The 16,073-nt window shown below is 44.5% G+C and overlaps 1 protein-coding gene across 1 annotated transcript; it reads right to left on the bottom strand.

Moving 5' to 3' along the window:
- Nucleotides 1–3,114: 3,114 nt before the first annotated feature.
- Nucleotides 3,115–5,640, bottom strand: LOC100764243 (sperm motility kinase X-like). Its single transcript, XM_035446995.1, has 2 exons — nt 4,228–5,640; nt 3,115–3,564 (listed from the first exon to the last, which is right to left on the bottom strand). Exons 1-2 carry the CDS (start codon nt 5,638–5,640, stop codon nt 3,115–3,117), a joined length of 1,863 nt encoding a protein of 620 aa, XP_035302886.1.
- Nucleotides 5,641–16,073: the final 10,433 nt, after the last annotated feature.

The raw sequence follows: 16,073 nt of genomic DNA, 5'->3' as shown, positions 1-16,073 counted from the left end.
TGGTAACACTTCTGCAGCAATTTTATGCCCAGCTCTCTGAGCATATCCTCGGTGACTGATCTTCACCTGTATACACAATCATAAAACCAACAGTCACCCAGCTTTCAGTATCTAGGACCTTTTCCTAGGGGATGCCTTCATGGTTCAGTTCTCTAGGTTGATGTCACTCTCTAAAAGGGGACCCAGTACAAAAAGCCCCCAAAGTGACTGTCAGTGTTCTGTATGTCTGTCCCTTGCAGCTGTCAGTCTTTCTGATGGGGAAGTGATGTCCCTGCCTAGGTGATGAAGGGAACAGTAACAACAGCTGACTCCATACAGTAGATGGAGGGGGTTTGAGCAGCATCTCACCCTCACATGGCTCCTGCCTGGACAGAGAGGCATCCCTCAGTGAGGAAAGCCTCAAGCTGCCTCAGACACTGTTCCCACACAACAAGGGTTTAGTAAAAGGGTCCGGGTGCTACCTGGATCAGCAGACATTTTTGCCTTGTTCCTCTCAGTCCATCTACTTGTAAGTCTCTGGCTCTGGTCCAATTTCTCTGTCAATCAGAAGGAGCCTCTTACATCTAGGAGACATGAAAACAAGGCATTTTGGTAAAATTACCAAGTGTTCAGTTGCCCATTAATTACCCTGTAACCAATCATGCCTTCCCCATGGCCTGAGCAAGGGAGCATCACCTTTGTGTCCTTCTGTCCAATGTGTTAGGGCTTGAGTGGCATCTCCTGTCCTAAGCACCACGCAGGTGAAGCTGGACTCAGGCTTTGTCCCTTGATGAGTGTAGTCCCAGGAGTCTCTTTGGTAGCCCCAGCATAGGGTCATTCAGGCAGCAAAGGCACCAGTCTTTCCCAGCCGGCTGCCCGGGGACACAAAGCTTCAGCAACAGGAATGTCACTACAGGGTGTCAGAAAGAAAACAGCTTGGATCTTTGTATGAGATACTGTTGAAAATAGTATCTTGGGGGTATACTAGAGAGTGGTCTAAGGAGAGGTATGAATCCGAACCCTTAAATCCCTTTAAATGTCTCTGAGTTTTCTTAGGAGGTGGGAATGTGGCAAGGGACCATGAATCCACCCAAAGGAACACCCTTACAGCCAGACCAGGGTTATCCATTGTTTTTCCATCAACCCGTTCTAATCCATGGTCATGCTTGGGACCAGCTCCATCTCTGAATTCAACTGTCAAACAAGCCAGACTTCACCTTGATTTCACTCAAAGCACAGCTGGAGGGCCTTACCTTGCACACACCTGGATGCCCTGGGGCAAAGTGCACACCATGGCATGTGCTGCCTTCACACGCATGGCTCCTGTGAAGCAGTAGAGCAGGGTGGTAAGTGTTTGGGGTAGGGGTGGAGACAGGAACAAGCTGACTTAGAGGAATTCTGAGGCATTTCCAGGAGGGGAAATCACATAAAGTATGAAATTACCTTGTCTGGAGTGGGAGTCCTCTCCAGTACAAGCAAACTTCACTAGTGTCAACTATGCACAAGGTACTTTGGGAGAAGTGTGGAGTGTGGGGTGTGTGTGTGTGTGTGTGTGTGTGTGTGTGTGTGTGTGTGTGTGTGTGTGTGTGTGTGTATGTTCGGATACACAGTACAGAAGATTGCAAAGCAACAAGCACCAATAATAGGGTGAGTTGTGAAGGTTTCTGGATCTTGGTGGGGGTAAGAAGCAAGCTACCTAGTAAGCCAGGCTGGTGCTGAGAGCCACACCATAGCCAGCAGACTTACCTGTTTCCATACACTCTACCTTCCCCGATGGGCACAAGATGGAGAGTGAGGAGGATCATGAGCTCAGACCTGCCTCCCAGACTTACCTGTTTCCATACACTCTACCTTCCCCGATGGGCACAAGATGGAGAGTGAGGAGGATCATGAGCTCAGACCTGCCTCCCAGAATCCTTTCTTGGTCCTCAGGGTCCCACATAGCATAAATAATAAAAATCCAGAGAAAGATATGGGGGTTCAAGCCGAAGATCAGAGAAGCAAAGCAGCCAAGCCACCAGAGAGCTCTTACCTCTAACAAGGCTGGGGAGATCCTGATCTCTCAGTGGCTGGAGACTAAATACCCTGAGACTGACTACTGAATACCCTGCTCCTATCTTATATACCTCTCTAGTGCTGGGATTAAAGGCATGAGATCTGTTTCATTTTCTTTTTTCTCTTTTGGACTGATTTACTCTAATGTAGCCATGGATGGCTTTGAACTCACAGAGATCCATCTGCCTCTGTCTCCTGAGTCCTGGAATTAAAGCTGTGTATCAACACTGCCCAGTTTCTATGGCTCTGGCTAGCTTTGATTTTCTGATCCCCAGGCAAGCTTTATTAAATTATAAACAATATATCACCACAGTCCCAGGTGATCTGAAAAAGGGGTGACATGCCCTCTCCTCCCCAGTCTTCATCCTCAGACACAGGAATGCTTTGCCCCTAGTTTCAGCTGTGAACACAGCTGTCTGAACTTCCTACCTGGTTCTCTCCTGTGCCTCTCTGCAACCTCAGCACACTGCTCCCCACTCTCTGGTGTCAGCCTCCAGGGAACACAGTGCATCCAACAGTGCTTGAAACAGACACAAGAAAGGGGCCTCTTAGGTGAAATATGCAGGTTTTCTGCTTGGCTGTGCTGGCCCTCTGCTGGGATGGGTCCTCTGTCTGCTTCCTCCTGAGTTGAGTGCCTGCCCCATTGCTCTCTTCACCAGCCCTCCTCCTGCGTGCTTGCCCAGCCTCGGGCTACTATCCTCTGCTGTCTGCCTACATCTAGGTCAAGTTTCTTAGGAAAGATACCCTGGAATTTGCTTTCTGGTGTGATAATATATTATCACTAACCCTTTTAAAAAATGGGTGTGTTTATAATCTGTTTATTTAAAAGCTTATCATTTAGTCCAGGAAATGGCTTAGTGAATAAAGGTACTTGACACCAAGCCTGGGAACCTCATTCCATTCCCCAGGACCCACATGGTATAAAGACAGAACTGACTCCTCCAAGTTAATTTCCACACACGGTAAATAAATATTTTTTTCTTTAAAGAAAAGGACACGGGGGGGGGGGGGGAGCCTAGATGCAAAAGTGCATTGTAGCCTCTCCACTTACTTGTTACCACAGCTGGCCTCACAGCCCTTTTAGCTCACAGCCAGGATTTTATTGTTGGCTAGACGCTCCCTAGTTTCAGTTGGCAGGCAGCAACATAAACTTCTCAGGCCTTTTATAATCCTACTCTGTAGGCTCTTCCAAACTCGCTTTTTAAAGGGGGCTCTGGGTGCAGTTTGGCACCGGCCACCGAGCTGTCCCTGGGGTGTTTCTGGGGAGGATGGGCTGAGGTCTTTTTCTTGTACAGTGGAACCATCACCCTGGGCCTCCTTGCTGGAGACTGGAGGTAAACCATCCTGTGAGGTCAGGTTGTTCTTTGAACCAGCTGTAGTCACACTGTGGGGCCGTCCCCTGAGGTCCTCCTGAGTTGAGGGTTGTGGGAGAGATGAGCTGATATTTGTATTTGATTTGTTAGTGTCCTTAAACGGGACTTCCTTCACTGAGGTGTGATGAGACAAAACGTCACATGAGGTCGTGTTGTTCTTTAAACCAGCTGTAGTCACACTGTGGGGCCGTCCCCTGAAGTCCTCCTGAGGTGGGGCTTGTGGGAGAGATGAGCTGATATTTTCACTTGGTATGTTGGTGTACTTACACTGGGCTCCTGCCACAGAGGTGTGATGAGATAAAACATCACATGAAGTCATGTTGTTCTTTGAACCAGCTGTAGTCACACTGTGGGGCCGTCCCCTGAAGTCCTCCTGAGGTGGGGCTTGTGGGAGAGATGAGCTGATATTTTCACTTGGTATGTTGGTGTACTTACACTGGGCTCCTGCCACAGAGGTGTGATGAGATAAAACATCACATGAAGTCATGTTGTTCTTTGAACCAGCTGTAGTCACACTGTGGGGCCGTCCCCTGAAGTCCTCCTGAGGTGGGGTTTGTGGGAGAGATGAGCTGATATTTTCACTTGGTATGTTGGTGTACTTACACTGGGCTTCTGCCACAGCGGTGTGATGAGATAAACCATCCTGTGAGGTCCTGTTCTTTAAACCAGCTGTAGTCACACTGTGAGGCTGTCCCCTGAAGTCTTCCTGAGGTGGGGCTTGTGGGAGAGATGAGCTGATATTTTCACTTGGTATGTTGGTGTACTTACACTGGGCTCCTGCCACAGAGGCATGATGAGATAAACCATCCGGCAAGGGTACCTTGTACTTTGAATTGTTAGAGCCAGCTTTGGATACATCAAGGGAAGAATAAGAGTCCAGTGGAGTAGATTCTAAAGACATTCGGGTACATATTTCATCTGAGGTGTTATTGCTCTCTGTGTCCCCCCATGTGCTGCTCATGAAGTGAGCCTCCTGGACATGTTGAGGACAGATTCCATGAACAGGGGCTGTCTTCTTGTTTGGATAGTTCAGGGTGGGAGGTATGCTGTATCTCATTCTATGTGTTTTGTCATTCTCAGGACTCTCAGGTACAGTGGGCAAAATGGAGGTGGGAAGAGTAGGGGCACTAGAGCCCCTCTTTATTGTAGTCACTTTTGGCATTGTGGGAGGCTCTGTAGAGTTCAAGGTTCGATCCAACTTGCTAGGCTTCAGTTTTTTTATAAAGTTGTCCCCCCAGGGTGACTGTTGCCTAAGAATCAAATAGGTAGCCATCACCTGATCAAACTTTTTCTCCCGTAAAGCTTCCTTTATCTCTCGTTGCTTGTATCCCATCACACCCATGATGACCATTACCGTGGGGTCTGGGTGGCTATTGGTCTTCTCTCTAAAGGAACTGAGAAAAAATTCATTGCTTTGATTCAGCCATTGAAAGCTCAAAATGTCACCTATTCTTGGTCTTTGTCCAGGGTTTATAGTCAACAACTTAGCAATCAAGTCCCAAAGCTCTGGTGACAGCTTGAATTTAACTGAGTACTTTCCTGACAAGATCTTCTGCTTTAGTCCTTCATAGGTATGTCCCTGGAAAGGGAGGCACCCTGTGGACATAAAGTAGAGTACAACTCCCAAGCTCCAGACGTCAATTGCAAGGCCATCGTAGCCTTTACTTTCAAAGAGTTCCGGGGCGCAATAAGGGAGGGTCCCACAGAAAGCGGCCAGCTTCTGTCCCATGATCAGCTTGGCGCCCAACCCGAAATCACTAAGCTTTATATTTCCTTTGTCGTCCACTAAAATATTTTCAGGCTTCAGATCCCTGTGGGCAATCCCTTTCCTGTGGCAATACTGGAGGGCACATACCATCTGTTTAAACAGCCTACGGGACTCCTCCTCTGGTAGATAACCAAGCTCCACAATCCTGCCCATTAGCTCTCCCCCTGGGGCATGTTCCATGACCATGTAAATATTATTTGTGGTATCGATTATATGCAGAAGTTTAATAATATTGGGGTGATCTAGAGCTTTCATTATCTCAATTTCTGATTTGATGAAGGTGTTCTTTTTGCCTTTTGGAAGAATTTTTACTGCTACCCTTGTCTGTGTGAGTAGATGGCTAGCCAATTTTACTTCCCCAAATCCTCCTTGGCCAAGGGTCGTTAGGATTTTATAATGTTCTGTTAAAGCCTCTTCATCAAAGGGTTTGGACTTTCTGTCTTGCGCCTCTTCACACCTCTTCATCTTTGTTAATATAAATGCTCAGTATACACACCAACTATGGGCACAAGATAAAAATTAATTAAAAGCAGGTCTAGGAGAAACATTTGTAGGTATAAATTCATGCAATTAAAAAAAAACATAGATGTCCTAAATAACTTAATGGAGCATGTCAAGGTCACAGGAAAACAAAAACAAGCCAAAAGAAACAGAAGATTCAAGTTCAGAGCAGAAATTGATGAAATAAAAACTAAACTAATACAAAGACCAGTATAACAAAGACTTGATTATTTTAAGACTTGATTATATAACACATGAGATATAATGTATTAAATATAACAGATACAATGTTAACCAAAATAACTAATAGAAAAATTTAAGATACAAGTGAATAATATTAGAGACAAAATAAGGTAGTATTATCAGGGATATACCTGATCATCCATACAATCACTAGGGAGTGTTTTTAAAATGTTCCAGTGAATTAGGAAAATCTAGAATAGATAAACTTCTAGACATACATCAGCTACTAAAACACAGAGGCAGTGGGTGACAACAGGGAAAGGGTTTTCTGGACAAAGCAGGGCAGTTTCCTGTCTGCACTCATAGTATTATGACCTGCTTAAGCTCACTCCAGACAAAAATCTCAGCAGAAAGAAGGGATGCAGGACAAGAAGTCACACTCCTGCTGAGCTACTGACAATTGATAGTTTCCAGAAGAGGGAGAACACGCTTTAAGGGTGTGGTTGTTGGTAGGTTGGATAGACCACTCCCCAGTGGAAGGCCAAATATCCAAGAATATAAGGACAACAGAAACTGCACTTGATGGCCAAAAACAAAACAAAACAAAAAGACACAAATATGGATGGTAGGAAAGGAGTGTGGAAATCTGGGAGGGGTTGGAGTAAGGGATAAATTAAATATGACTGAAATTCATTGTATGAAATTCTTAAAGAATTAATTTAAAACAGAAAAATGGCAACAAAATTGAAATAGTAATTTAAAATAAACTCTTGGCAAACAAACAAAAAAGCCCAGGACCACCGGGTGGTGGGCAGTAGTGGTGCTCACCTTTATTCCCAGCACTTGGGAGGCAGAGGCAGGTGGATCTCTGTGAATTCAAGACCATCCTGGTCTACAAGAGCTAATTCCAGGACAGGCTCCGAAGCCACAGAGAAACCCTGTCTCAAAAAAAAAAAAAAAGAAAAAAGAAAAAGAAAAAGAAAAAGAAAAAGAAAAAGAAAGAAAGAACAAAAGAAAGAAGGAAAGAAAAGAAAAGAGCCCAGGACCAGACAAACTCATAGATGATTTCTATCAGAACTTTAAAGAAGAACTGACACCAATGCTCCTCAGACTATTCTGTGAAGTAAAACAGGGAAGGATGCTTTTAGACTCATTCTATGAGTCTGCATTACTCAGGTACCAAAATCAGGGGGATACAGCAATGAGAGAAAGGTATAATCAACATCTTTGGTGAACATAGACCTAACAATCCTTTGTAAGAGTACTTAGTACTTCACACAAAATTCAACAGCACTAAGAGGAACTATACTTCATGATCAAGATGGGTTCACCCAGTCATGCAAAGGCTGCAAGCAACCTATGCCAATTGATTAACAAGGTTGTGCAGAAACAGAAGGGCCAGAATCTCATACTCAGCTGGGAAGAGTGAAATTGTCATTCTTCAGGGGGAGAATACATGGACCTGGAAATCATGGTGCTGTGTATAACAAGCCAGTCCCACAAAGACATTTGCTTTTAAATCCTGAATCACAGGTCAAGGAGGGAACCTGACAGTAAAGGGAATGAGTAGAGATGTGAAGAGGAGGGGGGAATATGTATTACAGTAGGTGAATATTATCAGAGTATATTATGTACATACACAGAAATGTCACAGCGAATTTTTTATTTTTTATGTTCAATATTTACTAACAGAAACTTTAAAAAGTAAAAAAAGATAAAGAATATTTGTTTAAAAAAGAAAAATGGAGGATATTTAATAAAGAAAAATTAAAATATGTAAAAATTAAAATCTAAAACCAGAAATATAAATTACAAAAAGTAAAATGAAAAACTAAAACCCATACCTCCAAAACACAACCCGCAAAGTGAAAGACTTACTCTGTCAAGTACAACAGGTCACCAGCATCCAAGTCCAAAACTTCACCAGCGTCCGAGTGGAAAATTTCACCAATATCCGAGTCCAAAACTTTTGCCAACATCCAAGTCCCAACCCACAGATCACCACCAACCAGCTCTCTGCACCAGAAGGACAAAACCCAGCCCTAGGCAGTACGCTATATGCTCAGGTGTCAGTCATTCCTCACAGTGCCACCTTATGAGGTCAGAGCAAGACATGGACCAATGAGGGATGGGCATACTCCTGTCCAAAAGGACTGTATTAGCTACTCTGCAGTTACTGCTACCAAGTGCCCAACAGGAAGCAACATAAGGAAGGGTTGATTTTGGCTCACACGTTGAGGGAGCAGGGAAAGCATGGTGGCAGGAGTGGTTGGTGTTAGCATGTGGCTGCTTACACTGTACTGGTGGTCACCCCACCACTAACACCAAGCCAACAAACTGCTTCCTAGAGCTAGACTTCACCTCCTAAAGCTAGACACCAGCTTCCCAGGATATTATCACTTGCTGGAGACTGCAAGTTCAAACACAAGAGACTACAGGGGACATTTCACATATAAACCACAGCAAGGACCCACTCCACTTTAATAGTAATAATAGAAATGGCAACAATGATAATATAGGCCCCCAAAGCTCTATGCTTTACTGGGTATAGACTCTGATATCTATCATTAAGAAGGTGAACCAAGAGGATGTTCCAACGACCTTTGTAAGTGGGACCAAAAATGTTGTGGTAACATTTGACTGTAACAGAGCTCAACATACCTACATTCAGAGTATTCATTCTTCTCTTTAAAGTTGGATTGGTGTCGAAAGTATGGTAGCACTGGTCATTGGTGGCGCATGCCTTTAATCCCAGCACTCAGGAGGCAGAGGCAGGCAGATCTCTGTGAGTTCAAGGCCAGCCTGGTCTCCAGAGCGAGTGCCAGAATAGGCTCCAAAGCTACCCAGAGAAACCCTGTCTGGAAAAACCAAAAAAAAAAAAAAAAAAAAAAAGTACGTTAGCCCTTTACCGGCTTGTGCTACTATAACAAAATGTTCTGTTTCCCAAGACACGTCAGGACAAGTTACTAACTGAGAGGAAGAGTTTGATCACAACTTCCCTCAAGAGACTCTCAGATTTCTCATCTGAAACCTAGAATCCCAGAAGACAATAGGCAGATGGTCAAGATGGTCAAGAAAGAAAAACACCAGCCTAGAATCCTACAGACAGCAAAAGCATTCTTCCCATGGGTGTGGGAGAAGGAGAGCCCTCAGATGTCACAGTCTCACCCCGTTCTGCAACAAACTGCCTTGGACCAGGATTTATAAGCAACTTCTAGAAATTGATTTCCTGTGCTTCTGCAGGTTGCTAAGGTAAGAATCGGATATTCAGGGTACATGAGGTGTATTGCAGGATATATGAGGGCTGTTTTCTTGTTCTAACATGGCATGTTTTCTTGTTCTAACATGGCATGGAAGTTTGCTGTGTGTTCTCACATGGTCCTGGGAAGAGTAAACTTTCAGACCTTTTTGTTTGTTTTGTTTTTTGTTTTTTGAGTCAGGGTTTCTCTGTGTAGCCCTGGCTGTCCTGGAACTCACTTTGTAGACAGTGATGTCCTGGAATTCACATAGATCCTCCTGCCTTTGCCTCCCAAGTGCTGGGATTAAAGGTATGAGCCACCACCACCTGACCTCGATAGTCTGTCATGGTGATGAACGTCCTGGGTTGGTATCTCCAAAGGTCCCAACTCTCAATATTATCATTGCTTCAGTACTGAAGATTCAATATGGATTCAGAGGGATACATGTTCCAACACTATACCCCACAAACTAAGGCTGGTTACCATTAGATGTGACCTGATCGAGGGGGAATCATTACAGTTCTACTGACAGACATCAGGCAGGATCTCAAAGACAAGGTAGAAAGTCCCTATGTAAGATCTGGACATGCCAGCTATTAAGTTGTCACATTGAGATAAAGGAGCCCAAGGATCAGGGTAAAATATTTGCCTAACCATATAGATATGTAAGCTTGAATGAATAATAGGTACTTTAGGCAGACACACAGCGGGTGAATTCTGAGAGAGTACCTTTCATGACAGTGAATGGGATCCGTTTTTATAGCCATTAAGAAATATTATCTGGCCTTGTCTTTGGGCCATTTGTGTGGCCTCTTATTTGAATAGTTAAGAGAACAGATCACTATGCTTTATAACACCATTGGCTTCTTGTTCTGAAAATGACCATTGGGGGTAAGAAGGCACCAGGGGCTTTCCAGTTGGGTCCTAATTACAAGGCATCACAAACCCTGTGTCAGGCTTCAGGCAGGGAGGAGCTGAACACTAAAGAGTGGGAGAATTTGCCCTTATACTTTTGGCTCTTTTATTGGGGCTTTCTCTCTACAAAGAGAGTACAATTTTGTCTTCTATATGATCTAAGCTAATAAGGTATCAGAACTTAGAAATCATTGCCACTGGAAACAGGGTGGGCACACCCATGATTGTGATATCAGCAGCTGAGGGGCGTGGTCTGGAGCAAAGCTTACAGTGTCCTTGAAGCCATACTTCGAGAGAGTTAAATAAGTGCCATTACTTTTGAACATTGAATAAAAGCGTCCTGGGAACCACAAAGATCCAGCCATATGTCACAGGCCAAACAAACTGTGTGAATAGCTTGCAAGAGGTCAAATTGACATTCTTTATTGATAAAAGGTCAATAAAACCAGAAAAAGTATGTCTACACATCACTATACTTAAAAAATAACTATCAATTCTAGAAACAAAACAATAATACATTTAAAGGGAGAAGCAGATCACTCTCCAGCTCTCCAGCAATTTCTGGGTACCAGGGAGATTGAGTGCAAGTGACCTCAGTCCCCAGGGTGCAGGGCATGCCTCCCTGTGCCAGGGGACTGTCACTTGCATTAATGAAGGTCTTTTTCACTGAAGCCTAAGACACCCTTGAGATAGTTTGGGCTCTTGAATGCCCCCAAAAGCACTACTGGAAGGTGACTGGCACTTTATGAGATGGGTCTCTGGGGAGGAAGTTAGTCACATTAGTTACTTTTTTTTTCTGTAACAAAATGCCTGACAAAGGCAATTTCAGGGAGAAAGACTATATTTTGCTCACAGTTCGAGACATAAAGTCTTCCACAACAGGGGAGGCATGTCTGATAGAGAAACTGGTGTGTGGTGAAGGTCCTTACATGGGAGTGGCCTAGGAAGCAGAGAGCCCTTCCTGGGCTTGGGTACAGCCTCGGAATCCACCTCCAGTGACACCTCCGGTGACCCACTTTCTTCAGCAAAGCCCCCAGCTCCTATATGCCCCACAACCTCTCCAAACAGTGCCACCAGCTGGAGGAGACCCAGGGTTCAAACACAGGCTGTGGGTGATGCCTTACCTTCAAACCAAGCCTGATGGTCACTGGGAGTGTGCCCCTGAGCAAGATAGTGGGACCTCATCTCTTCCTGCCTGTTTCTCTGCTGTGGAAGACCTTATCTCCTAAGTCAATGAGCAACGCTTTCTGCCTCCTCCTTTACACAAAGATAGCATGGGATATTTTAAAAAGTGGAAAGTTCATGCCTCTGATAGCTGCAGCTGAATCTAAAGGCTCAGAGCTGGATCTAGAGGCAGCAGCATTTAGTGACACAAAGATGTCGTGTGGCTGCCTCTCATGTCCTTGTGGCTCTCTCTGCTTCCCACCTTTTACCAGGCAGCTAATCAAATCACCCCATGTGCACGACACAGAAAGGGGCCAGCTGGCCCTGCTCAGAAGTGATCCTCTCCCACAGAGACATGGGAACAGATGTCTAGCCCTGGGCACTCGCCTGTGGTGTGTTGAGGATACCAGAGTCAAGAGGTGCACATGCTGTGGAAAGCCCTCAGAAGAGGGACACTCTAGACAGAACCAGCAGGTACCCACGTGTTTGCGGTAAAGAAAAGGAATCTATGTCTCTGGCAATGAGACCTTCTTTAGCAAAGAGCCACATGCATCATGGTGCCCAGCAAGTGTTCTCTGATCATTTGACAGATGGCTCAATTTGTGCTTTGGTGAGGTTTTGACAAGTGCTGTTCATAAGAAGGGTCCCACAGTTTAGCACACTTGGGGAATGCACTCCAAAACTCAGAGATATTCTGAAATTAAGGGTCCTGAGAACTCCAGCTTCAAAGGAGCCTCTTTCAACATGATTTAAGCCCAAACCATGTGACGAAGAGTCCCTCCCCCCTCTAGCAATCAGAGTCCAGAAGCTCCCAGAGTTCGAATCCCGTACAGCCAGCCACAGATTCCCAGCAGAGAGCTGTGAGGGCCCTTCTGACATGCTGTCTGCCAGGAATCTGTGGCAGACTCAGAGTTCAGGGTTTTGTTGGAGACTGGCTCCATGGACACCTCTGCCTGACACATGGCAAGTTCTAGACTCTAGAATAAAAGAGGTACAGAGAAGACATCCCTGCTGACACAGTGTATACCCAAGCAGGCTCTTGTTAGGGCCAGAGGAGGTGGGGGGTGGCAGGAGCTGAAAAATCTTCATGTCCACCAGTCAACCGAGGCTGTCCCCTCCAGAACTCCCACCCAGTGAGTTTTGTAAACAGCAGACTTAGCCCAGCTCTGAGAAGCCTTTCCAACCTGTACCTCACACGATGACACACACAGAGGGTTCCTCACGGCCAACACAGGGGCAAAATGACAAGGTGCGGAGTGGCTGGGTTCCAGCCTGCCTGGTCTCTTCTCTCTCTCTCTTTTCCAGCTGACTCACTGAACCATTGCAGACAGCCCAGACCCAGTTCTCTCTACCTGCCTTCTACACATGAGGGCTGGGACCAGAGTGACACTGCCAGTGCTCCCCGGTGCTAAATTGTAAGGCCACCTGGATGTAATTTTTTAGATTTAACACACTTCTCACACCCACATCAAAATGCAAAACTGAAGCCAGCTTTGGCCCCATCCTCTCATCCTAGTGCGTTCCATCCATCTGCTCTACCAAGAAGGCTTGGATACTCACAGCTCTCCCACCCCCAATGACACCTTGGTGGCCTAGCTGTCCTGACTATAAGGGCCTCTACGCTGCTAGCTGTGTCCATCTCCCTCAAGGTTGTCCACTAACGTACCTGCCCCACTGTATCTGAGTAGAGCCCTGGCCTGCAGCAAGGGAAGGTCCCTAAGCAGAGCACAACTGTGCATCCAAATCATAAAAGGATTTTTGCCTCTTTTTATTTCACGTAATTAAGAAAATGTTCCAATAAGAACATTTTTCCAATAAGAAGTGCCAATACCAAGCTGTTTTCAGGACTATAGCTCTGTAAAAGAACTTGAAGTCAGGGATGGTGATGCCTCCAGAGATTCCTTTATTGTACAGCGTTGTTTTGGCTATCCTGGATCTTTTGATTTTCCATATAAAGTTGAGAATTTTTCTTTCAAGGTCTGTGAAGAATTGTGCTGGTATTTTGATGGGGATTGCATTGAATCTGTAGATTGCTTTTGGCAAGATTGCCATTTTTACTATGTTGATCCTGCCTATCCAAGAACATGGGAGATCCTTCCATTTTCTAATATCTTCTTTAATTTCTTTCTTTAGAGACTCAAAATTCTTAGGGTACAGGTCTTTCAATTTTTTGTTTATTGTTACCCCAAGATATTTTATGTTGTTTGTGGCAATTGTAAAGGGTGTAATTTCTCTGATTTCTTTCTCCACAAATATATCACAAAAAAAATCTGTTACAGATTTTTTTTGAGTTAATCTTGTATCCTGCCACTTTGCTGAAGGTGTTTATCAGCTGTAAGAGTTCCCTGGTAGAGTTTTTTGGGACACTTATGTAGGCTATCATATCATCTGCAAATAGTGAGAGTTTGACTTCTCCCTTTCCAATTTGTATTCCCTTGATCTCCTTTTGTTGTTTTATTGCTCTAGCTAGAACTTCAGAGTGGACAGCCTTGTCTTTTCCTGATTTTAGAGGAATTGCATTGAATTTCTCTCCATTTAATTTGATGTTGGCTGTTGGCTTGCTGAATATTGCTTTTATTATGTTGAGGTATGTTCCTATTATCCCTGACTCTCCAAGACCTTTAACATGAAGGGGTGTTGGATTTTGTCAAAGGCTTTTTCAGCATCTAGTGAGATGATCATGTGTTTTCTTTTTCCTCAGTCTGCTTGTATGGTGGATTACATTGATGGATTTTCATATGTTGAACCATCCTTGCATCCTTGATCAGGATGGATGATTTCTCTGATATGTTCTTGGATTCGATTTGCCAGTATTTTATTGAGTATTTTTGCATCAATGTTCATGAGGGATATTGGTCTTTAGTTCTCTTCTTAGTTGTGTCTTTGTGTGTCTCGGGTATCAAGGTTATTGAAGCCTCGTAAAAAGAGTTTGGCAATGACCCTTCTACTTCTGTTGTGTGGAATAACTTGAGAAGAATTGGTATTAGCTGTTCCCTGAATTTCTGGTAGAATTCTGCACTGAAGCCATCTGGCCCTGGTATTTTTTTGGTTGGTAGACTTTTGATGACCACTTCTATTTCTTTTTGTCTTTCTTTTCTTTTTTCTTTTTCTTTTGGTTTTTTGAGACAGGGTTTCTCTGTGTAGCTTTGGAGCCTATCCCAGAACTCGCTCTGTAGACCAGGCTGGCCTCAAACTCACAGAGATCCATCTGCCTCTGCCTCTGCCTCTGGAGTGCTGGTATTAAAGGCGTGTGCCACCAATGCCTGGCTCGACTGCTTCTATTTCATTAGGGGTTATAGGTCTATTTAAGTTGCTTATCTGTTCTTGATGTAATTTTGGTAAGTGAAATCTGTCCAGAAAATTATCCATTTCCTTTAGATTTTCGAACTTTGAGGAATACAGGTTTTTGAAGTATGACCTGATGATTCTCTGGATTTTCTCTGTGTCTGTTGCTATATCCCCTTTGAGTTTCTGATTTTGTTAATTAGTGTTCTCTCTCTGCCATTTGGTAAGTTTGGATAAAGGTTTGTCTATCTTGTTGATCTTCTCAAAGAACCAACTCTTTGTTTCATTGATTCTTTGTATTGTTCTCCTAGTTTCCACTTTATTGATTTCAGCCCTCAATTTGATTATTTCCTGGTGTCTACTCCTCTGGGGTGTATTGGCTTCTTTGTGTTCTAGAGTGACAAACAAGGAGCCTGTTTGGGTCTGAGCTAGGTCCTTTGCATAAATGTATGGCTATGTGACTTGATTTTCTCATGGAACTCCCATCAACGGGAGTTGGGGATGTCTCTGACTCGTTTGCCTGTGCTTGGGACCCTTTTCCCCCCAACTTGGTTGCCATGTCCAACCATGATACAAGTGTTTGTGCCTAGTCTTATTGTCTTTGTTAGGCCATATCCCTGGGAGGCCTGCTCTTTTTTTTAAAGAGAAACAGAGGAGGAGTTGATCTGGGGGAGAGAAGAGGTCGGGGGAGGGACTGGGAAGAGTGGAGGAAAGGAAAACTGCTTGGGATATAATGTATGAGAGAATAAAAGTAATAAATAGATAAATAAATAAAACATGCATGTGCATGTAAAGGGAAAGAAAGGAAGGAAGGAAAAGAGAAGAGAAGAGAAGAGAAGAGAAGAGAAGAGAAGAGAAGAGAAGAGAAGAGAAGAGAAGAGAAGAGAAGAGAAGAGAAGAAAATGTCCAGAGACTTCTGCATCATACCCAGATCATACTGTTTCCATTCTAACTTCTGGACATTTCCCCCTGCTTAGTTCCTGGGGAGTGGTGGCAACCAAGGCCTGAGCTCCTGCTGTTTGGCTCCAGCTCACATTTAGAGTTGGATTTCTCACCCATCATGGCTTATAGACCTTTGCCTCAGGTCTGGGGGAAGCGCTGAGTGTCTGCAATACTGCTGAGCTAAGCTGTAAAGAGTCCCACACAGAGCCCAGCATTGAGCAACACTCTCTGCAGCTAAAGTTCAACTTCTACCAGAGATTGCCACAGGGATGAGCTCATCCTCAGGAGGTGGCTGGTGGCCCAATTGTTGCAAAGGTACAACAGAGTCAGCATGACAAATACAACAGCTACCTCCTGCAAAGAGCCATCCTACCAGCCCTGATCATGGTGTCCTACAACCAGAACTATAGCCTGTGCTGCCCCTTTAAATTCAAAGCCAGGGTGGTCTCCCATCATGGCTTTAGGATGTTTAAAACCTGAAGCTGACAACACAGGACAGCTGGTTGACATGAGTCAGTCGGTGTGAATTCACTTTTTCCTAGCAGAGCAAAAAGAAGTATGCCTCAGCTCCCCTTGGAGGTCATTCAAGATACAGAGAAGGGCACAGGAACTAAAAGGCTGGCTGGCCACTAGCTGATTCCAAGAAGGCCTCTTTCTGTCACTCTTCAG

Source organism: Cricetulus griseus, chromosome 6, assembly GCF_003668045.3.
Source record: "Cricetulus griseus strain 17A/GY chromosome 6, alternate assembly CriGri-PICRH-1.0, whole genome shotgun sequence".
Taxonomy (NCBI): domain Eukaryota; kingdom Metazoa; phylum Chordata; class Mammalia; order Rodentia; family Cricetidae; genus Cricetulus; species Cricetulus griseus.
The sequence above is the reverse complement of the archived record's forward strand: the minus strand, read 5'-3'. Positions and strand labels throughout refer to the sequence as shown.

Coding starts and splice junctions, on each gene's coding strand:
- LOC100764243 (XM_035446995.1), bottom strand. CDS start 5,640: ATGAAGAGGTGTGAAGAGGCGCAAGACAGAAAGTCCAAACCCTTTGAT. Junction 3,565..4,227: donor CTAACAATTCAAAGTACAAG/GTACCCTTGCCG, acceptor GCTGGTTTAAAG/AACAACACGACCTCATGTGA.